At 30.0% G+C, this 23,866-nt stretch overlaps 2 protein-coding genes across 3 annotated transcripts; both read right to left on the reverse strand.

Annotated features, from left to right (window-relative positions):
• Positions 1-276: 276 nt before the first annotated feature.
• chp (leucine rich repeat containing G protein-coupled receptor chaoptin) lies at positions 277-7,708 on the reverse strand. 2 transcript variants are annotated; one of them, XM_018543428.1, is made up of 16 exons: positions 7,693-7,708; positions 6,922-7,210; positions 6,448-6,618; positions 5,686-6,161; positions 5,302-5,521; positions 4,922-5,232; positions 4,377-4,601; positions 4,098-4,319; positions 3,275-3,443; positions 2,511-3,043; positions 2,184-2,378; positions 1,839-2,123; positions 1,629-1,754; positions 1,450-1,563; positions 882-1,117; positions 277-596 (listed from the first exon to the last, which is right to left on the reverse strand). In XM_018543428.1, exons 1-16 carry the CDS (start codon positions 7,693-7,695, stop codon positions 311-313), a joined length of 3,861 nt encoding a protein of 1,286 aa, XP_018398930.1. In that variant the 5' UTR covers positions 7,696-7,708; the 3' UTR covers positions 277-310. The 2 variants fall into 2 exon arrangements, with proteins under 2 accessions (XP_018398930.1, XP_018398931.1); XM_018543429.1 differs by lacking the exon at positions 7,693-7,708 and having other exon boundaries at positions 6,909-6,962.
• A 643-nt stretch (positions 7,709-8,351) lies between these two features.
• oys (lysophospholipid acyltransferase 6) lies at positions 8,352-21,656 on the reverse strand. The gene is made up of 11 exons (XM_018543380.1): positions 21,353-21,656; positions 13,193-13,332; positions 12,664-12,741; positions 12,117-12,208; positions 11,083-11,194; positions 10,141-10,276; positions 9,784-9,931; positions 9,500-9,705; positions 8,950-9,147; positions 8,713-8,864; positions 8,352-8,581 (listed from the first exon to the last, which is right to left on the reverse strand). Exons 1-11 carry the CDS (start codon positions 21,431-21,433, stop codon positions 8,425-8,427), a joined length of 1,500 nt encoding a protein of 499 aa, XP_018398882.1. The 5' UTR covers positions 21,434-21,656; the 3' UTR covers positions 8,352-8,424.
• Between the last annotated feature and the right edge of the window lie 2,210 nt (positions 21,657-23,866).

Raw genomic sequence — 23,866 nt, forward strand, 5'->3', positions numbered from 1 at the left:
AATTGCTCAGCGTATACGTTTGCCTTATATTTATACTTGACTTCATCATTTTGCCGATTGTAAAAATGGCAATTGATATTGTAACTAAATTTGTAACGCGTAATTAAAATGCAGTATTGTATTAAAAAAGGTGAATATAAAATCATGATCTCTTATAGAAATTCTTTAATTACAATTTAATCTTTCTTTGTACAAATTTAAGAGCACATGACATCTCATTGTTAATTATTTCTTTACGATATCTCATATGATAAAATTCGCAAATCAGTTTGAGAATTGAATAGAAGGCAATGAAATTGAAAAAAAATGCTTAATAAATGACAGCTAAAATGATTGAAAACGCCAAGAAAACGATAGTGTTCAATTCAATAGTGCTCGCCGTAGCCCATCCGCATTCCAGCTCCGTTTTTAACACATTTGACAACGATATGTTGTTTTTGTTCAGACAAAACGTCTCACGGATGTCATCATCCCAACCATTGTCCCAACAATTAAATTCGTCGCCCTCTTCTCGTTCGAAATTATAGAATTTTTCGTAAAAAATACATCGATCCTCTTGATATTGTCTGTGCTTTCTTTGCCACGTTTCTATCCATCTATGTAAAAAGAAATTAATATTGTTGACTAATCTCTTAGTAGATCAATTAATATTTTGCAAATCAAAAATAGTATATAATGAATAATTACATTATAAAAAGAATAAAATAATAAAACTTTATTAATTTAAAAATCCATTTTAAAATCAAATATATTAATGTCTTTTGTATCGCCACATTTTTAAATGGCATTGCAGTTTATTAATGTACGCTTTATTTCTTTTAAATTTATATTCAACGTTCAAGTATTCTACTATATAATAATTTGATTTTATTATGTCATACCCAATATCGCAATCGCAATTGATATGACTACCCGCTAATCGAAGTTTCATGAGGAATCGTTGGCCCGATATTCCCGGTTTGTAACCGGATGATGGATTATGCAATGTTTGTATATCGCTATCGCGAATTTCCACGGTTACATTACGTACACGCTGTGCATTTCTGAATATTTCTCGTGACACACTCGCTACGCTGGTATTGTACAAACCGAAGTGAAGGTGGGGATTTCGTATACCCTAAAAAATTACTCATTGTTTACTTCAAACCAATACGTAATAACTTTCTTAATAATATTTAACATTTTTCAATAAAATTCATCATCTAATTATTATTGCTAAAATTTAAACTTTATGATAAGATATAGAATTACTAGATAGTTTTCATGAAAATGAAATAACATTTAATAAATTAGCTAATTCTAAGTCGGAATTATTTTGATCCAAATACAGTTAAAATTTTTGCTTAAATAAAAAATACATTCACGTAAAAATACATAAAAAATACATAAAAAGTTTTTGAGATTTCACAAAAATCTCTTTTAACTACGAGTTAAAAAACGGAAACTTACGTGCAATATCTCTGGATGTATACTCTTTAAAGCTTTACCAGTCAACGTAATGTTATATAATTTGTAAGGCAATCTCCCTCTCATTTCCTTATCTAGATCGGTGTCATTTTGAATCTATTACAAATATAATATGTTCAGTAAATCTAATTTTCATGGTACGCTATTCATTCAGTACTCACATCAATGAGCAAATGTTTTAAACCGTGGTTATATTCTAAGATGTTAGGAAAGTTGAAATTTTTTATACCGTTGTACGCAGTAATGTGCAGTTTGCGGAGTTTAGTGGCTTTGCAAAGTGCTCCTGCCTACAAAAATCAATTCGTGTTTATCATGAGTTCTTGCAAACTTTGTGTGACATGCAAATTTTCAAAATATAAATAAAATCTTACTTCAAAGATTGACAAAGTGAGTCTTTGTATATCGAGCTCTTCAAGACTGTCGGCAACGCCGAGAAAACTAGTATTTGTAATAGCACTAATGGGATTGTTCGCCAAATTGAAAGTCTTTAATTCCGGCAACGTGTGAGTAATCAAGGGTACCACTGTCAAATCATTGTAACTTAAATCTAAATAATGAAGAGATGTAAGATTGGATGACATTTCCGAAGGAATTGATGCCAGTTCGTTATGTGCCAGATTTAAGGTTTGCAATCGTCTTAGAGGCAACTCTGGAATCTACATTACGCATTACATGCTACTGTTCTATATAAATCTTTTGTATAATAAAATACCTACACTTAAGAGAGAAATATTGCTCAGACCAAGATACAAAAGTGTGTCCTCCAAACCATAGAATGTCCTTCCACGGCTTTCCAAAATAAGTTGTTTATTGTGGCTTAAGTCAAGATGAGCTAGATACGATAGATCAGAAAATACGCCGTCATCTAATCTAACGAGTCGATTATACGATAGATCTAACCAGACGAGACCCTATTGAAAAATAATACATAATATAATCTGTAATATAATTAATTAGCGATAAACAATTAGACAATATAATAGACAGATATAGTTAATAAAAAACAAGTAGCTATCTTAGAGTTCTTAGAGTGATAAACTTACTCTAAGTCTGAATATCGTGTCGGTAGTGTGAATTCCCGATATCAAATTCCAGGACATATCCAAATTTGCCAAATTTGCAGTAGAAGTCACCGACATGCTTTTGACGGGCAGTCTCGTGAAATGATTGTGCGAGAGATCGAGACTCTCTATATTGGAGTCAGTAAACATATTATCTGGCAGTGTTCTCAGCTTGTTATGAGATAAATCCGCGATGCGTAGTTTCTGCAGGGGTCTTAGAGTTTCCGCCGGGATGTCCATGATTTCGTTCCAGGAAAAAAGTAACACTTGCAAGTTGTTCGTGTTCTTCAAGCAATCAAAATCTGGCTCCATCAACTCATTATGTCTTAGGTCGAGCCATTGCAAGTGAGGCATATTGCCAAAGACATCCTGAGTGATGTTTCTTAATTGATTGTTTGACAAATACAGATGAGTAAGTGAGTACTCGACCGGCTTGAAGTAATACTTTGCAATATCAGAAATATTATTGTAACTCAAATCCAAAACTTTGATGTTCGATTGCACATTACCACCAACTAAAAATAGAAATGAGAAAATTAAGAATATCAGTTTAAAAACAATGATTGCTATAAATAAAAACAGCTTAATAAATAGAGAAAATATAAAATATTAAATAATTTAAATAAAATAAAACAACGAAATGATTCAAAATTAAATTTTATGTTCATTATCTATAATTTCCAAATTAAAAGTTAATATTTCTTATGAGAGATTATGTTTATCAAACATGAAGATTGTAAACTTACCGACAGACGAAGATATCAAAGAGGTGCTATTTACCCATAATCTCGAAATTTCATTGTGGCTGACGTTGACTTTGAATGAAGATAATGTACCCACTTGATCAAATGAGGCGAAGTCAAATTCATTAAGATTGTTATATGTGAGATCAAGAAACTCAAGATCTGGTAAGTTCTAAAATAGTATATTCTCATCAATAATGTATGTAATACTTTTCAAACCATTCATTTATCATTAAATTCTTACTTAGAATAAATACAAAATAATTAATGCTTGTAGAATTATTTTTTAACAATAAAAATTATAATTTTAATTGCATTGAATTTTTTTAATTCAAATAATCTTTATTTTTAATTAATTCTAAGTTGGTTTTAGTTTAACAAAAATATAATTTCTTAGTTTTAGTACATGGAAAATTGTAAATATGTAATAAGTAAAGCATGATCTACATAGTACATAGAACACAGGTCGTAAGTGAAATATATTTCAGATTATAATAGATTGCAGGTCGCAATACGTAGAATGTAGAACGCAGAACTCGAAAGTCACCCAACTTCCTACGTTGTTCAGCGTCCTGTAATATATTATAATAAAAATACGTTAGGTTTCTAATCTTACCACCTATGACCAGCGTTCTGCGTCTTATGTAGATCTGAACTAATACTCTTTATGAAATGTTTACTAAGAAACAATCGACTTTAACTTAATTTGTAGAATTTATAGATATACTGTAAGTACATCCAAACACATACCTAACTTGTTTTTTTTTTTTTAAAGAATTTATTACACAAATTTATTACATACGCATGTATGCATATATCAAATTACTTGGAAGGCTTCATCAGTGATGTCTTTAATCTTGTTGCCGCGTAGATTGATATATTTAAGTCGGTTCATATTCATAAAGGCTCGTCTTTCGATCCTCTCGATGACATTGTCCTTCAGATTAATTGTTATTAGGGTCGATAAATCGACGAATGTATGAGTTTGCAGATTCCTCACTTGATTAAAAGCGAAGTTGATTTCTTCCAGCGTTGAATGAATATCACCCTAATCAAATAATCTTTTTGTCATATAAGATACATGTCGTATAAAGAAGCAACTTACTTGAAAGGTACCCTTCAGTATGTTGTCAATTTCGTTATCCTGAAGCTCAATGCATTTTATTCTTTTCAAAAAATGAAAAGATGTAGCATGTAAAGATCGTATCTTGTTATTGCTAAGGTCAAGATGCTGTAAATTCGTTAACGATTTAAATGGCCGATTTGGTATTTCAGAAATTGAGGAGGAAAGACCATGAGACATCCTTAATGTTAAGAGAGACTGGCCCACCTATATGTAAAGTTTTAAAAAAAATTTAGGCAAATTTGTTTTGTTTATATAATTTTCTTACTACACATAGCAACATTTAGACCAGTACTCATAATTGATTCTTATATTTAAGCATCTTAAGTGTAGTCTTAAAATGTCATAAAGGCAGAACCGTATTGCATCTTAACATTACTTAAGACGATCTTAAAATAAGGACTGATTATGAATACCGGACTTAATGTTATACATTAACTTTTATTTTATAAATATTTAATTCTTCTAACTTATATTAAGTTCACACGCAAGCTAAAACAATTTTAAAAATGGAATAAAAGATTTACCTCCAAGAAAGCCTCATCATCTATCGTCGATATCGAATTTTCAGAAAAGTCGAGATACTTGATTCCACGAACGTACATGAAAGCATGACCTTTGATCGTGTTCAGATTACTATTAATAATCCGTAATTCTTTGATGTCCATACCAAATTCTAAAAAATCATTCGCCGATAAGGTTGCCTGTGGCATTCGGGAGATTGAGAGGAAATGCAAATTCCTCATTTGTCGCAAGTCTTGAAGGGAAATCATGCTGTTTTGTTTGCCGCTCAGATCCAAATTATACAAGGAATATTGGAAACCATTAAAAACTTCAGCTAAAAAATACACATCATGAGTATCATGTTTATTTTGTGTCTGTAAATTGTGAAAAATATACTATTTACTTGGCGAAAATGTGTCGATACGATTTTCACGGAAAACAAGCGTACGCAGGAAATCGAATTCTTGAAGTAGATGATTAGGAAGCATAGTTATATTATTTCCTGATACGTCCAATAATTCGAGCGACGATTCCAAGCCGGCTAAGTTGGCCGAGTTTATCTCCAGTAAATCGCAATCGCTCAAATATAGCTCACGAATACGCGAGTCTTTGAACGTGCCCTCCTTTAATTGCAAATATTCGATATATATAACTATTATTCAATACTACTATTGAATAGATACTATTAATGTAAGATCTTAATTTTTTAGGTATCTTCTTTCAACTTCGTAATGTGTTTAATTCGAGTCTTATTAAATTACATATAATTTTTAATTTGTCATCATACCTCAATAATTATCAAAGGATTGCCTCTAAGATATGTGCTGTTGACTTTGTAAAAATGTTGAAAATCACCGAACGCAAGTGTTTTGATCTGATTATAATCCAGTTGTAACACATCCAGTGACATCTGTATACCTCTGATCTCTGGTTCCTGTTGGGCGTGCAGCATCTTCGATATTTTGTTGTAACTGAGATCAAGGACTTTCATGCGTTTCAATAAGGATAATTGGGCATAAGGCACGTATGTCAATTGATTATCATTTAGATAAAGGTGTGTCAGGTGAGCCATTCCATCCCTGAATACCGAAGAATCGATCTCTTTCAAACTATTTTCTCGAAGATCAAGGTTTTCCAAATACGTGAGACTGACGAAGGCATCGGCTGGCAATTTCTCAATCGCGTTTTTTCCTAAGTGTAGAGTCAGTAAAGAGTTTTCCAAACCACGCCAATTCTCCGGTACAATGCGAGATATCTTATTACCTGCATACAAAATTGTGTATGTGATAATATTACAACTTATTATGTTACTAATTTTTCTGTATAATACTCTTTAAGTTATTATAAATAGTAATACAACTCTATATATGTTCAATCTAAATAAATATTCTGATTGTTTAAACTTATTGTTAAATACTAAAAAATTCGGCACATTTTTATTAAAAAAAATATTTAAGATTGTATGTAAAATTATTAATTTTAGTAATCTTATATGGCATCATGCTTTTAGTTTATTACAAGTGTCAATAAAGATTTTTTGATTGAATACCTGTAAGTTCGAGAAATTGCAATTTTCGTAAATGTCTAAACGATTTGCTTGGAACGCTTGCGAGTTGATTGTAGGACAAGTCGAGCATCCATAATGATCTTTCAAGTCCTACAAAGGCTTCTTCCGGAATGTACGCCAGGGGATTATGCTTAATCTGTAGCTTGAAGAGACCTAAAATATATAAAGCATCACATCGTTTTAGAAAAAAACATCACAGATTCTTTATATTATATATCCGTAGGTTAAATATATTTATAAAAATACATTTAATACTTTAAGTAATAATAAAACATTTATTTCAATAAAATGTTATTTTAAAAAATAAAAAATCTATGTGTATAAATATTTTATTGAAAAATGCTTTTTTAAAATTATATTAAAAAATTATTTGTAATAAAAATTTAAAAAAAGATAACTCGAGATAAGTATGATTCTTCGTGTTTTATCATAATATTAATTACTTCAATCAAGTACCAGTATTCATAAGATATTGTGGCTGCAGAAATCTCAGTCCATTGTTCTCCAGTTGTAGTATGGACATTTTAGATGAATTAATTTGCTGTGGTATTCGTGGCATTGGTACATTGTAGCACGTCACTATGCCAAGATCAGGTACGGCTTTCGAACAAGTGCAAAGCGGATTAAAGAAACACGGCGGATATTGGACCGGTAGATCTTGCATCCTCGCCATGGACGCCCACATCATCAGCAGCAGAGCGATCACCAGCATAGCGTACGCGATCTTCACCAAAGTAAAGAGCTTCTGCAAATCATCGATTCCGCATATTGGATTCGCTTCGAAGGGGACATCATGTAGAGGCAGAAACTCTTTTCTGCTATAAGTAAAACCTCTATCAAATATATGTGAAGTTCTCCAAATATTAATAATTATTTAAAAATGATGCGAGTAAATGTATTGACATTTGTTGCCTCAATATTGTATGAATTATATTATTAGATACCTGTAATTTACATAATTAATCACATTAAAACAAATCATTATACAATTCTCATCTTAAATGTTTGAAGATTGAGTTTCTAAATACAAAAACAGCAAAATGTTATTGTGTATTTTTTTAACCATTCAAGGAAAATATCTTTCTTTTAAATTTGCAAAACAATATACCTTGTCTTTGTTTTTAATAATAATTATTTCCTGTACAAATACTGACGATGTCTTCAATAGCTGCAATACGATTAATGAAGACTACATTCACAAATATGAATTACAAATAGAGGTTTTACCATGCTCTTTCAGAATGTCCTCTGCTTCTTTCCGTATATTGTATTCCTTCGCCAACATCGAACAACAAACACTAACTGATCGTACGCGATGGTCAGATACATTCGATCGCTGTTGTTCGCGCGATAGGGCTTCACGTGCACGCTGACAGTCCCAGTGCTTCTCTTTACCCAATTACAAACATTATATTCCATTAGACAGCGATCGAATAGTTGTGTGCATAAAGCCATTTAAGAATCCACTCGTCGAAGTCTGTAAGTATATTTAAACCGCAGTCAGAATAAGTTTCGCGACTACTACGATAGTATTCCAATAACATACCATTACTTAAGTCTTTTTTGAGACTAATAATTTTGATATTCCGATATTACTTCGAATTTTTGCATAAAATCTTCAATTTCATTTTTTTCGTTTAGATACAACGGCGCACAGTGACACAAGAATGAATAGAAGATCAATAGAATTGTAGTTAAAACAGCCATATATTTAGGCAAATTATAAAATTTTTCTTATCTATATATTATATTATATATAAAAACGATACGTCTGTTTCGATAATGTTACGTAAATGTAAAGTGCGTATAGCACATTATCAATAGACTTTCACATCTGTAATGCATTGTAACAAGAAATATTGTATATAGATACATTTACATATATATATATTAAATATATATATATAATAAAAACATCCATAAAAAATATCTGTCTTTCCTAACGTTGCGACCAGAAGACTACATTGTTTTGTGTGCGTTTCCGTTACTGACTGCTTCGGCGAGATTAGTTCCGTCTTTCGCGGCTGATTGTTTGTGCGTTTTCCGTGACAGCCCTAGACGAGGTAAAAGTAGTATCGCGATCAAACTCAATAAATGTGGGAACAGGTACAAATACCTAAAACAAAAAAAAAATACATTAGTCAAAGTTGGACTTGATAATTAAGGACGTATTCTTCAATTCAAAATTCAAATTTTCGATTTTGAAGATTACATTCCTACGATTCTTGTTAACAATAGTTGGCTTACAGGTACACTTTGATGCTTGGTACAAATTCTAATAATATAAAGCTGAACGTCATGTAGGCCATTAGAATTCTCGTCGCAATAAATGTTAAGATATCATAAAAAATTTTTTTTTGTTCAGATTCCAGGAACATCGGCCGGATATAGCGACGAACCTATTGCAAGAATATAGAAGACTGAAAATCAACGGCCTAATTCGTTCACAATCCTTAAAATACAGCACAATTCAAATCTACTAACCGAACGTGCCGCTACAGTGAAGAACGCTCCGCTTGCGAATGTGAGATAATAGCCAGGATAAAAACCGTGCCATAAAGCGGACAAGGCGTACGTATACATCACTTTGTTATGACTAGCTCGCTCATACATGATTGATCGCAGCCATAAATTTGTGCCCTTGTTCCAGCTGTCAATGCTGTCCCTAAGATTAAGAGATGTCTGAAAATTGATTAAACAGTAAACTGCAAGAATAATTTTAGATGGATTCCATTATGTATATTGGCGATAAGATGACAAATTCGAATGACTTGTTCTCCTATTTAGTCGCCACTTATACTTTGAAATTTTAATTACGTAAGAACCTCGTAATAACGCACAATTTGAGGTTTTGAATTTAATATATAACGAGGTTGTCCCTTTCACTAAACTTCACTAAACTATTCTATTGAGAGCTGAGGTTAATCTATATATACAATCACACTATTCAAGGAGGGATTTTATGCACTAATTCAAAGTTCGCTATTACGAGTGTACTTTTATTGTTACATTGTGAACAGTACACATATCGAACCTCAAACTTAAAAACGTCGACGTTCGAAGCTAAGTCCCAGCGGGCTTTGCCTTGTTCATCGTAACCGTTGAATCCAAGGCCAGAATTGTTACATATGGCATCAGCAAACAACCACGCATGATAGTATTTGAAACGCGCGAGCATAGTCGTCATCATTAAGTACAATATTTTGTAAACTATACTTGTGTTCTTCAGGAATTCGTCATCTAAAAGAAAAATATATTATTAATTACAATGATATGTACTATACGTGGCAAGATTAAAGATAAAGAATTCAAACAAACCTTTTACATACTGTATCGGGAAGATTGGGAGAAATGTGATAAATATAATGGCGCATACTAAACTCGCCGTGACTTTCTTTACAACGACCAGAGTCGGTGATGGTTCCAGAATAATCTCCTTCTCTTGGTTATTTTTGTCATAAAATCCCTAAAACAATTGTTATTAATATTTTTTTAATTTATATTATTATACATATATAAATAACAACTCTCTTTGTTAAATTGTGAAATTAACAACTCTATATAGAGTTTATACAACATTACATTACAAAATCAATCTTTATCTTAGGATAAAGAATATAAATTCTAAAAGAATTTTAATAGACATTTTATAAGGTTTTATATCAATATCCTTACAGCTAAAGATTTAGCACCAGGTAAATGATGTCCATGTATGAAATCGATGTAATCACGATAGAATATCACTGGACCAGCCATCAAGGCTTGAAAATGAAAGATGTAGCTAAAGTATTCCAAAGTAGTTGGCATCTTCCTGTAAAGTTTATTAAAAGAATTTTTTTTTGACATATATATACACAATAAAATTTTGATATTTCTCCGTTTGCGTCGTTTATTAACAATTTATTTCTATTAATAAATTTTTTCACATTGAAATTTAAATATCATTCTCTGTTCTAAAAGCGTATTAACTGTTACAAATATTGCGATTTTAGACATAAATGTATAAACACGTTTATAAGTACAAAATAGTTTTTACTAATAAATACAATTTATAATACTTTGATGACCGCTATCGTGTACACGTGATTTCGTTAGTTAATAATTATCGGTGTCACACAATGTGATTTCGCGGTTCTTAATATCTGTATTTTAAATTCACATTTCAGTTCTTTTTTTTGTGGTTACATTCATCTTAATGTTTTATAAATGTTTTAGGCGGCATTTTTAGATTTTTCATATTTTATTTTAGTCAGTCTGAAATAGTATTTTATTATTGTATTCAAATCACTTATTGTTTTTAACTCTTAATAATTTAATCTCTTATTAAATATATCTGTTTTAGAGAATATATTTTAAAGAGATTAACGGTCACTTTAAAGTTAAAATAATAATAATTTCTAATATTTCTTTCTCATAATAAATACAATAGTTATGCCATAAACGATTTTGCGAAAGTACTGGCGGCAGATACAAATATTCGCGTAAATATGCGGTCATCAAAGTGATAAATAATGATTTTAACATCACAAAACAATTATCAGGACTGTTCATTAAGTTCATGGTATTTCTTATGCTTGATATAAATAACAACGCAGCATTCAAAAAACACATGCTCACTGTACAGCCTGATGACGCTGCATTGGCATCAGGTCCTCTTCGCGTCGCGTTAGCCCATCGTGAATGCTGAACGCTAGACTAGTTACTTTCTGTGTTATAACCATGAGAGGACCTGAAAAGAACATTCGTGTATGTTATAAAGTCGGTGTGTGAGAATAATGATGAGACTTATCGCCGAAACATTAGCGAATGATGTATTGGCGTATACATAATAGCGAGACATAATAAACACTCAATATCGTACACATACTGCTTAATAATCAATATCATGTTGAATGTGACACAAATGCGGCTGTAAAATATCGTTCGTAAAAAATAAGGAAGTAGACTGATAGGGCGATCAATAGGAAGGATTTAAACGCACAAAATTGATATCAAAATTCATGTTTGTCTACTTAGAAGAAGACATCTAAATAAATAGATGCGTCACATTCAAGGCGTGAAACTTACATAATCACAAGCGGTAACAAGTGACAACATCGCGAAGATATTATTATTACTTTAATATCGCGGTCATGCTTAAAAGAGCGTAAAATGCTATAATCGCATTACATTTAAAGAAATTTCTGAATATAAATACGAAAGTATAGATGTAATTATAATAAAAATTGTACCAAAACATTTGCAGTTTTTCCTCTTCTAAAATAATTAATTCTTTAATATTAACTCATATCTACGCACGCATGCATGCACGCATACGGTGTCTCACAATCACGACACTTTCGCAGCGTATTCTAGACCAAAAAACCTTAATATAAAAATGTCGAGGCTACAAAAGTTTTTGAATTATAATTGATCAAAGATAATTTGTAATTAAAAAACTATTATAGTCTTAACATTTTTGTGTTAGGATTTTTTTCTATCTTTAAAATACGCTGTTAAATGTTGTACAGTGGTATAAGACATCCTGTGTGTGTGTAAAATAAAATAAAATACGTATTTGATTAAAATAAGGAGTGCTTTTATGCAACAGAAATTATATGAGAGAACTATCTTCTTCAAACAAGCTAAGTGAAATCGTGAGTTGAACGTACCAGTGATGTCGAGCGTGTACGAGCCATAATCGTAGATCTGCCGGTGAAAGTGAATGCACGATAAATAGATTAACGCAATTGCAAGGACGACCCTGAAACACATTCAGATGCACATGTCAAGTTCGTGCGGCCATCGTCTTTACTCGCGTGATTTTGCTCGCCAGCTCAAACGTGGCTAATTTGACAATAAGCACGCGATTCATTACGTCACAAATGCAAACGGTCGCGTTAAGTGTACTTTACGTTACGAATAGATGAATCATTGTTATCAATGATATGCGCATAATCTTTCCTTGTTAACCTTAGGAGAGGGAGAAGGCCTATGATACAGCAAAATGATAATTGTGTCAGGATTAATTATGCATAAGAAAACATTGTTTGATAAAGCGTACAAAGCTGATGATTATCCAACTTTTAAAAAAGTGAATAAATTATAGTTATTACAATATATCTAATAATAGTTACCATGACTAACTAGAATATTGATATAGAATTTCTATATATAATGCATACTGAGATATATACCTACAATTTATATTCATCTCACCTCTGCATATTACGAGGATTTTGTGTGCGCATCGCTACGTAACATAATGCGGGAAGAATAGCGAGATGGATTGCCTGCCTGAAAAAAAAAAAACATAGATAAATGAATTCTTCTATCAAAACAAATATATACAAATACTCAATAATACGCTGACAAAACAGTTGCAACTGAAAGAGTTAATTTTGAATAATAAATAACTTAAAATGGAGTTATGTATCAAATGCTTACCAAAACTTAGCGTTAACTCTTTGTCACGATATTGTGTGAATTGACACAAGATGAAGATCTCATAAAATCTCAAAAAATATTTTATAAAAATATTATAATTTAACTACTCTAATTCTAATCTATATTGTTTGTCTAATACTGAACTAAATATCGTTATGTAAGCAATAGAGGTAAAAAAAATTATAAATTAGAATTTCTGTAAATAGCACATATTTAGCATTTCGAGTTACAACCATTTTGTAACAAGCAAAAAAAATTTACATACATTACTTTTATATGAATTAATAGAATGTAAACTTACCTGCCAAAGCAAAAATATCCGAGAGCAAGGCCAATAGTAAGACCATAAACATGTTTGGCAGCTGGGGTAGTAGCGCTCAGAGATGATCTTAATAATGTGGCTAATATGAGGGCTGTGAATTGCGTCAAGACGAAATTTACCTGTACAAACAGAAGAAACAGATTTATTAAAATTTATTTTTATCAGAGTTCTCGTTTAATTGTTTATCATATAATTTGTAAAATAATAAACAAAAGTGCGAATTTTATTAGCTTGAATCGCGACCAGTATAATGTTACTAAATTATATGTTTGTAAATAATACCAAGATATTTATGTTTGTTTTGACAGCTGTTTATTTTTTTTCATTATTATAAGAAAATACTTTCGAAGAAATGTCTCTTGTTTTTTTTTTAAATGTTCCTGCTTTTACTTTCTAATGGTGTGTATTTAACGCAGATGCTAGATTCATTCGACTTCGCAAACAACGCTGAGATACGCGAACGACGAGGTCATTGATCTTTGCATCAGTGGTTACTGCACTCACCGTATTAAATTGGAGTAAATATTTCCGGTGTATTTTGCTTGTTCACAGTAAATAGGTTTGTTTGCAAAATCAGATATATCATTTTTTCTTTTCTAATGGAAACTGATAACAGTATAATAAGTTTTATTATTTTTATGAGAATATGAAACGTTGTAAGTTTTAATTTAAACTAATAAAGTCTATAAATAAAATTTTGTAAATTCTTTGAAAATAAAAAAATGTTTTATTTTGTTGTTTAAGTTTTCCTATGTGATTCTTTTTATATGATTCTTTTAAAATATCTTGTATAATAAAACAAAATTAAAATAACAAATTAAAATTGATGTGTGTGTGTGTGTGTGTGTGTATGTGTAAAACTTAGTTTTTTGAGTTGCTGAGGAGGTAAAGTTCGAAACGTGTTATATATCTCATAAAAAGAATAAGAACAGCAGAATAAATTAAATAATTAGTTGTCATTTAAATGTGTGCTGACCTTTTTGATTTGTAGATAGATTGCTTTGCAATCTTATAAGCATGCTGTTAGAATAATTTAACATATTAATAAATTTTGTAAATTTTTTGTAAAATTTACATCTTAAGACAATAAAAACAATATTATTAGAGTATTATTAAAGAGTATTATTATAGAGTAAGTTAAGTAAAAGAGTATATTATTGGTCATTAAAATTGCAAAAAAGACCAAGATATCGAATGGTATATTTATGTGATAAATATTTATAATACATGGAATATTTAGAAACTACAAATTTCGATTTAACGTTTTTTTTCTTGTGACTATATAATATAAATCTCCAGTAATAATATATATTGTAAGAAGTCGTTAATAATTACGTATCTACATAATATTTATCTTACAGATAAATTACCATTAATTATATACATCAGTAAATACAAATTATCGGTAATTTGTATTCGTTAGTACATTATATGTATAATGAAGTCATTGATAAAACATCAACGGTTAGGTTTATTCTTCAAGGTTTATCCTTTCAAAAGATTCTTTAAGTACATTTATAGTTACAAATAGAAATTATATATAAACAGAAATTATCCTTCCATTCACCTCTTTTTCTAATCATGTTTTTATTTTTAAATACATAATATCTATTTAAATAACTGATCTCGTTTTCTCCTAGTAGGACGCACCGCTAAGAATAGCACGATAAGGATTTTCGCTAAAAATAGAGAAGGTAATGGCGCGTATGTCGATCATTCTCTAAGGAGCGTATAAAATCCAAACGTTTGTTATGTTTAGGCTTTTTTTCTTATTTCTGCACTGTCTGAACTAAGTGCACATGGTGCAATAAGTTAAATTGAAACAAATTTACGTTTGTTTTATTTCAATTTATTGCACTGTGTGCATCAGTTTAGAAAGTGCAGAAATACAAAACCAGACCTTTTGTTATAATTTAATTTGACATTGCTACTGTTTTCTTGTAAGAAAAAGATAATATAACTCCATTGTCTATTCTTACTTACGATCTTTATCCATGTGAAACGATTCATAAAAACTGTGCAGCACAGTGTAACAAATCTCTTTACATTACCTGTTGCGTCTGCTTAAAATACTACATTCAATAGCGAATTTAGCTCGATATTCATAGTCGATTCTTATATTTCAGTACAATTTTAAAATGTTATAAGGGTCACAGGAGTCGTATTAGCATCTTGAAACTTACTTAAGACAACCTTAAAATAAAAACGAACTATCAATATTGGCCTTAGACGACTTCTTTCGTCTTTAAAAAATCATTATACATTATAAAAAATTTTAATCTTTATCATTAAAATATTGATTGATTTTTTCAATTTTATCTGAAGACCACAAAAAAAAATAATGCCTCCATATGCAAATGTTAATACATATATAATATTAAGAATTATTCCGATGTACAAAGGTCATGGTTATCAAGAAGTCAATTTCTATGTATTAATAATTAATAATAACGAGCAATCGAGAGCAAACTATCGCAGTATTTCGTGCATGTAAAACTTTCTGTTTATTTCTATTTTCTTTTCTTATTATTAATTTTATTTAATTTTTATATATAATGATTTATATTTTATGCGCTTGACCAAGACTATTTGTTAGCAACTATTTCCTTTTTTTATATAAATTAATAGTCGATGATGAGAAAATTAACTTTAAATAAAAAAAAATAGTCAATAACAGCTATTGCAAACAAATGCAGTGTTTAGATATATATTTTTTAAATATTATTACTTGAATATTGTGTAAACATATTTCGATCATAGTTTGATCTACTTTAGTGTAAAAAAATATAGAAAATATTAAATTTAAACAAATTTGAAGCAAATACAAAAAATTTATAAGTAAATAAAAAATATAATTATTTAAGTATAAAACATATAAGATCCACAGAGTATTCACGAATTCGAGTTTTCTTGTATTATTGTTGAAAAAACTAAAATATCTATGTATAATTGTAACGTTTACGGTTGCGATATTTATGTAGCATTTAACAAAAAATGTCTAGATACTACGCTCTGATATCTGCGTTGATACTCATTGGTCTCATTTTTATCCTCTTTTTTTATTAATTCGTTATTAGAGCGTTTATTATTTTAACGATTAGATATCTGTCATCTTACATCGCAAAATACAATTATTTTGAATTAAACGATATTTTTCTTTCTTTTCTCAAGTTCTGTATCAGTTGTTTATCTCTTTTATCGTATTTTACAAATCTCATATAATATGTAATATGCGTCTGATCCGTTTCATAAATATATTAAAAATGTACCTCTTGAACAAATAAATATCGTATTTACAAATCTGTTACTTTATATATTTTATTCTCTGGCAAAGCTTGAATTCTCCTTCAATTCTCTCTTCAATTTTAAACTTATTGTCGACATTAAGGATGTTCGATAGTATTAGTATTAGTATAGAACATTATATCTATATTAATTATGTATATAGTGTTTTATTGAACAATACATTTTTATAATTTATTTATTTTATTTGTTATTACTTTTATGTAATAAACTAAAATTTAAAGAAATAATAGAAATCCCTAAACGTATGAGTACTTTAAGTATTCAAAATGATTTATTCAGAATTTCATTGCAATTCATTAGTTAATTACAAAAACTTAGAACAAATAAATATTTTGTTTATTGAACAGTTAATTTCTGCATTATAATGTAACTTTACATAAATAATCATAAATATATAGAGTATTTATATTAAAAACTGAGATTTTTATCATTTATTTTATAATATACATTTTCATATATTTCTTTAAAACAGATTAAAAAATATTTCTTATTAAAATAACTTGCAATCCAAATAGTAAACTAAAAAAATCGTACTTTTAAATGTGATTTAGAGTTATCTGTAAAATTTACATATTTTTATTGTTTTGAAAATCTATCAAACATCCTTAATAAAGAAGACTTGCTATAAAGAGAACACTTAACGCTTATATTTTTTCGCAACGTCCCACTTCAAAAAGATCAGACGCATTTTATTCGATCGCGCTTCAATCAGCTTAAATTGATAATTTAGAGGTGCGGTCATCCAATCTGCTCAAGGTAAAATTTTATTAGCAAAATCGGAATACATAATCCAGTTTGATTCGCAATAGTCTTATCATCACGTAAACTAGCTTCTTTGCTATACTTCTTTGCTGCTATATGCCATGCACTCTCTTATCATGTTATGTATTCCGTCTGTTTTTTTGCGTTTCTTTTAAGCACTCCTTGCCCCTCTCCTACGCTCGTCTTTTCAAGATATAATGCTTACAATTTTTTTAAAAATACATTTTTATCGGCATCGCAATGACGAAATAATGAGGGTCCTTTTTAAAAAAAAGAACGAGTAATTTCAAACAAAACTGTGAATAAACATTTCTTATTCTAGAATAATGAAATATTCATAGTTGTTTATTTTCGTAAAGCAGTCCCATAGAATGACGTAGAATGACGTTCGCAAATTTGCAAATGACTTGCCACAAAATTGCACTAATTTAGATAATTTGTCATGATTCAGAACGAATCAAGTTCGAAGCAAATTTAACAAATTCTGAATTTTTAATCTAATCATCGAATAATTTAACAATGTCAATAAAGCTTTAATCATTCTGATACATTAACAGACAACATTTAATATATTAGTATAATAATATCTAGTAATTCTCAATTATGCATTAATATTCTTTGAGTAAAATATTTTGTCCTGAATTTACATAAAAGTTTTGAAAAAACTTTCCGAACAAGATCCATATATGAATAACACAATTAAATAGAAAAATGCCTTTTTAACCCAAGCTAATCTTAATAATGCTTAATAATATTTCAATGAAAATTTATTTACAGTGAGTGAAGAAAGTATTTTGACAACAAAAGATATTTTTTGCAAAAATTTTGTTTATAGAAATTAAATATTAATTAGCAATTTAATAATATATAAAGAATACAATAAATTGTATATTTCTCAAAATTATTTCCCCTAAAATAATGTAATAATTAAAACACATATTATTATCTCAATAAAATTAGCGGAAATAAAAAATTGTATTATTTGAACACATATTCATACAATCGAGAAATTTAGCTTTTAAGGCCGGTATTCACACACACAGTTCTCTTATTTCAAGATACAGTACAAGATTACTGTATTAGAGCGACTTAAATAATGTTTTACGATGTTATACAACTCTGTAATTGGTTTATAATATCTTTAATGTATAGTTAAGACGATCATAAATGAAGCATTCAACTGGGCACCTGTGAAATATCGCCATTTTTAATTTTTTTAAAAATTTGTTAACATATTCTACAGATAAAAATAAAAATAATGGGTATTTTAAAGGTGTCCGGTTTGAACACAAACTACGTAGAACACAAACTACGAATATCGATTTAAAATCATGAATTAAGTCTTATTTATATTAGAATGTACTTACATATTGACAGAACGTACTTATATATTGTGTTCATAAATTACTAATTAATATTTATTTTTTCTATAATATTTTTTAATGATAAATCTTCCCTATATGAATACTTTTTGCATTCATTATAATAAATATCCAGCTTTGTAAAATAGAATAATTAATGCTTTGTTTGGAAGAAGATTAGATTATAAATGACAAATGATATAATTAGAAAATTTGCAGGAAGTAAGTAATTCTGTCGGCTAGATTAACCGCCGATTAAGTTAATCGGAGTTTGATCGAAGGATGTAGTCAATCTCGCGACAATGCTTTGAAGCGTGGATTTGATGAACCAATCAGAAGATAGAATTTTATAAATTAACCAATTAAAAAAACGCTTCAAAGCATTTGTAGAATCGCGTTGATCGACAGTTCGTTTTAGCGATAAGCTAACTCAATTAATTTAATTTTGCGCGTTGGATTACTCGATTAAATAGTTTTGAATTTTTTAAATTGATGCACCTATATAGGCGAGATGCGCATGAATTTGGCTGTTACAATTTGATATTAAAGTGTTCAAATATATGTTGAAAAATGTAAGAGAAAGATTTGTAATTTGAATGATATAGGAATGTTTGTAGTTATTTGTCTTGTTTTCACAAATTTATCTATTTTTTTTGTCATATGGCAAGCTTTTCAAGCCCGTTGATTGGCTGTGGAACAAAGAAGTTCTTGAATTTCTGTCCCGTAGATAATTAACACATTTGAAAAATTTCTCGTACGACAAATGTATAATAATATCAGTCTAAGGGTGTTAAAAAACAGAATATCTGTGCGTCATGGGTCGTGACGAATGCAACATCTTCCGATGTTGACGCTTACGTCATCGGCAACTATTAGATGTACGGCGTAATTTTATATAAACTTGTTGTATTAAATTTTCTTTTAGCTGGAAAACGATCATGCAACTTTTTCCTTAAGGCGGAAAAAGTGAACAATTTCTCCATTATACTTTCAATAATATCGTTCACATTTCCGCGCTTCCTTTCGCACGTTTCCTTAAGAAAAAAGTTACATGATCGTTATTCTGAACTAGTACATACACTTCTTTTTTTGTTTTTTACTCCTCTCTGCACTCTCTAACTTTCCTTCTCGCTTTCGTGAATTATAAACATACTACATTCGCTTCATATACCCATATTACTTGTATTAACTCGCAAGTACAAAAGTGAATAGTTCGTTCTTATATATTTCAAGATCATCGTTTTAAAATGTAATCCGTTGCGGACAGTATTCTCGTAACTCATTTTTATTTTAAAACCGTTTTAAATAATGTCCTAAGATGCTGATACGGCTCTCTAATTGGTTCATAACATCTTAAGACTGTAGTTAAGATAGATTTAAATGTAGATTAATTTTAATTTCGGTTTAACTTAATCTTTATCCTTTTCTAATTTTGAACTGAAAAAAGACAAAAAGTAAATTGAACCGAGATTAGAGTTAATCTGCATTAGTAAAAACAGACAAAAGTAAAATAGGTATACATTTGAAACTTGGCGAAGAAAAGTTTTAATGCAGTCTAATACAGTAATAATAAAAAACAGATCTACATATAAATTGTCACCTTTTCGTCCTTTCTTGTCGCGATAGAGAAATAACATATTTTATATAATTCTTAATTAATTAAAAAAAGAATCAGAAAAGAAAATGTAGAGGAGAGAATTTTCCAGCATTTTTGTAAGATAAGTCGTCACGCACAGATTTAAAATGCAAATATCAAACTAGATTTAACATTCATAGTGTTAAACGAAGAACTACGATGTGAAAAAAAACTCGTACGATCACAATAATCGAAAGCCTTGAAGTTATGCAATTAACTTTACTTAAAAGGAAAATTGACACAGCTTTAACTACGATATAAATGTAAAATATGGTCCATTTAGCACAACAAATGTTCCGGAACATTTGATTGCCCAGAAGATCGAACTTTGCCAATTGACCAATTAAAGAATATTTCAAAGTTCAATAAAAAATTTATATTTGCATCAAATTGCAGTCAAAGGTCGCGTTTAGTACAACGTTTAATTTTGCAACTGTTGCAAATTTCCTCCGATTTTTTAAAATATGTGAGATTATATTTTTATATCTGGTTATTAGAATAATTCCATCGGCAAAAAACTAGACTACATGTTTTTATAAAGCTCCGTCTTATCCGGCAATTGCAAATTTGATAAAAAAAAAACCACGAGTTCGTATCGAGAAACACGAGAAAACATGAGACCATGAGACAACACCTGTCACAAGAGCTATCAATCAAATTAAAGCATCTCGTAGAAACGCAACTAGGAAGCGGATATGAAATTTTTTTTCAAATGCAATCACTCAGTTAGAATTAGGTATTATACATTTTTTTTTCAAATATAAATCTCTTATAAGTAAATAATTTGTTACAATAAAATGCACAGTCGTTCATTTTGATTCTATCTCATTTGCATGCGAACTTTCCAAGTGAAAACATGACCGAGACGCGACAACGATCGAGAGGAGAGTGTCGCATTCCAATGTAAATCTATCAAATGCGAATTTAATTTGCTTTCGTGAAATGCTTAACGTAGAAAGGTACGACGGAACGATCGATATCACCCCTGGTTGCCACCCAGGAATCTGCCGGCGAGTAGCAGCGAGTACACGATCGGCCGCTCCTCTCTCGTGGCCGACGTCGTCGGTGTCTCACCTGGTCGATCGGTAATCCGACGAGATCTGCGAGCCAGGAAAAGGTGCGGAAGCCGTCGTAATAGTCGTGGTCCACGGCCATTGTCACGGAGAGCTAGTCCTGTTGCTCCAATAGTCGTGGTCGCGAGATTAGACGCGCGAGGCCCGGACGGCGAGAACGTCAGGAGGTGGAGAGACGAGCAGCGGCTTTCAGTCTTCAGGGAATGTGTTTCGCCGTGTCAGTTGCGCGTCTACGCGCGAACGCGACGTACACTTACGGACGAGCGATCGCGAACTGCCGCGAACCAAGTGAAACCTGAAACTGCAGAACACGCCGCCGGCTCTTCGCAAATCGTAGCTCACTACCGGCATTCAGACAGAGGCGCTCATATGGCGCGTCACGCCGTCACGCGGTTCCCGCCGACCAATCGGCTGTGAGCGAATGCAAGCGAATTGAAACGAATGGCCCACACGTTGTTTTTTTTTTTTTTATTACTACACTGAATTACACCCATTGCACTACTTCATTTTCTCGCTTTCGCAAAATATCAGTTGTTAGCGGTCATGACCCAATTATTAGATAAAATGACAAAAAATTTTAATATTAATCTTTTAAAGTGTGTATATTATACTCCAAATAAATTTGTTTTTATAAACTGTTGCAAAGAACGAATTTATTTCAAGTCGTAGACGTCATCAAAAGTTTATATTTAAATTTGTGTCGTTTCGTTCAATAATTGGGTCACGTATATTAATTATAGTACATACATTCATCTTGTTTATTTCAATTTAAGTATTATGTATAAAAGAGTGCATTAATTGAGTTATAAAAATAGATATAATAAATAAGTGTGTCTGTACTTACGTAATTATAGATCTGTGACGTGGAGACAGCAGGGGTAGAAACTCTAGAAATGAGCTTTTGAAGAATTTATCAAAATCTCAATCGCGTGACTGATTGCAATTTATTATCGATAATGTGACAGTTTGAACGCACGCGCATAGCTATATATTGTCATTTTCTATTTTTCTCTTTTCTACTGTGTGTCCCAAATTTTCTGACACAGCTTATGAACAAATAGAACAAACTAAACTGAATCGAAAGGTTCTCTACTATTTTGCAATTTTCGCCGTTAAGGATGTATTACATATTTTGAAAATATTCAAAAAATTATGAAAAAATTAAAGATTGTTTTATTTGTTTGCATTTCAAAGTAATAGAAAAAAATTAACGATGTTCTACACGGATAAAAAATTATTTAATAAAAAATTATTCAATAAAAAATAGATATGTTTTAAAGAAAATATTAAGAAATAATTTAAAAAATCTGAATTCTTTATTTAAGTACTTTAAATATATATTCGAAATGATTTATAATGTAATATAATATAAAGCTTCATTGCGATGCGATGCAAAGATTGTTCTGTAAATAAATAAAATTATTGTATATTTATGTATTTACAGAATAACTAAACATCAATTATGCAATAAAACTTTATATAAATCATCTTGAACACTTAAAATACTTACACGGAAAATTAAATTTCTTTTAATGCTATACTGCAAATAATTTAATTTTTAATAACAAATAAATTAGATAAACTAAAAACATGTTATTAAATAAAGATATAATCTTATTCATATAACTTTCTCATATTATATAATTTATTTCAAGTGTATAGTATTAAACACATTTCCAAAAATTTAATTTATTATACTTTGTTGGAACTGTATGACCAATACATTTCCTTAATCAGATATAATTTCTAAACATTGCCGAATAAACGGATAAAATCAACGCATAAGACAACATCAAGATTTCTTTCAGAATTCTTTTATAAAATATTTTAAAGGTATTTCTTAAAAAATTCTTAAAGTTGTTTTATACGTCGATTTTAGACATTGTGCTTGGATAACTAAAAAATAATTACGAAAAATTTGGGACACTCTGTATATTTGTCTCGAATGTGTGTGTGTATGCGAGTGCGCAAAATACACACGTTAAGCTTATTTTATATGACAGATAAGAGACTGCAATCGGGCGTTCATGCGTACGTCGTAAGTCACTGTAAACTTCAAGCTTGATGCAGAAGAAAGATAAACTAAAGCGCATGAGCAAATGCAGCTTTATTGAATCATCAAAATAATTTAGTAAAATAATTTAACCAAATGATTGTAATAGAATAATTTATAACTTGTAGTAAAGTTTAAGACTATAGGTAATAGCTCCTCGTTGTGAATTATCTTACTTAGATTTCTTATCAACAAGAACATCTTATCGTTGAAAAATGCATGTTCAATTTTGATTAATATTTTTTTTCAGTATTTCTTGAAGCATTAAACATATATTATTAAATTTAATAATTAAACTTTTTTTTATAAGCATGTATTAAGGTCACCTTTGAAACAATTTTACTTGTGAATTAAAATTTTTTATAACATTGATTTAAATCATAAATCTGAAATTAACTACTGAAATGAGAGAGAGAGAGAGAGAGAGAGAGAGAGAGAGAGAGAGAGAGAGAGAGAGAGAGA

This window comes from Cyphomyrmex costatus, unplaced genomic scaffold (assembly GCF_001594065.2).
Source record: "Cyphomyrmex costatus isolate MS0001 unplaced genomic scaffold, Ccosl1.0 scaffold374, whole genome shotgun sequence".
In the NCBI taxonomy this organism is placed as follows: Eukaryota; Metazoa; Arthropoda; class Insecta; order Hymenoptera; family Formicidae; genus Cyphomyrmex; species Cyphomyrmex costatus.

What these genes read in the sequence shown, in the direction of transcription:
- oys (XM_018543380.1), bottom strand. Translation starts at nt 21,433, where the DNA reads ATGGCCGTGGACCACGACTATTACGACGGCTTCCGCACCTTTTCCTGG. An exon ending in AATCCTCGTAATATGCAGAG is followed by an intron (nt 12,209 to 12,663) that starts GTGAGATGAATA and finishes AATGTGTTTCAG; the next exon opens with GGTCGTCCTTGCAATTGCGT. An exon ending in GTACACGCTCGACATCACTG is followed by an intron (nt 11,195 to 12,116) that starts GTACGTTCAACT and finishes TGTTCTTTTCAG; the next exon opens with GTCCTCTCATGGTTATAACA.
- chp (XM_018543428.1), bottom strand. An exon ending in GCAATATTTCTCTCTTAAGT is followed by an intron (nt 2,124 to 2,183) that starts GTAGGTATTTTA and finishes TGCGTAATGTAG; the next exon opens with ATTCCAGAGTTGCCTCTAAG. An exon ending in TACATCCAGAGATATTGCAC is followed by an intron (nt 1,118 to 1,449) that starts GTAAGTTTCCGT and finishes GTAATTTTTTAG; the next exon opens with GGTATACGAAATCCCCACCT.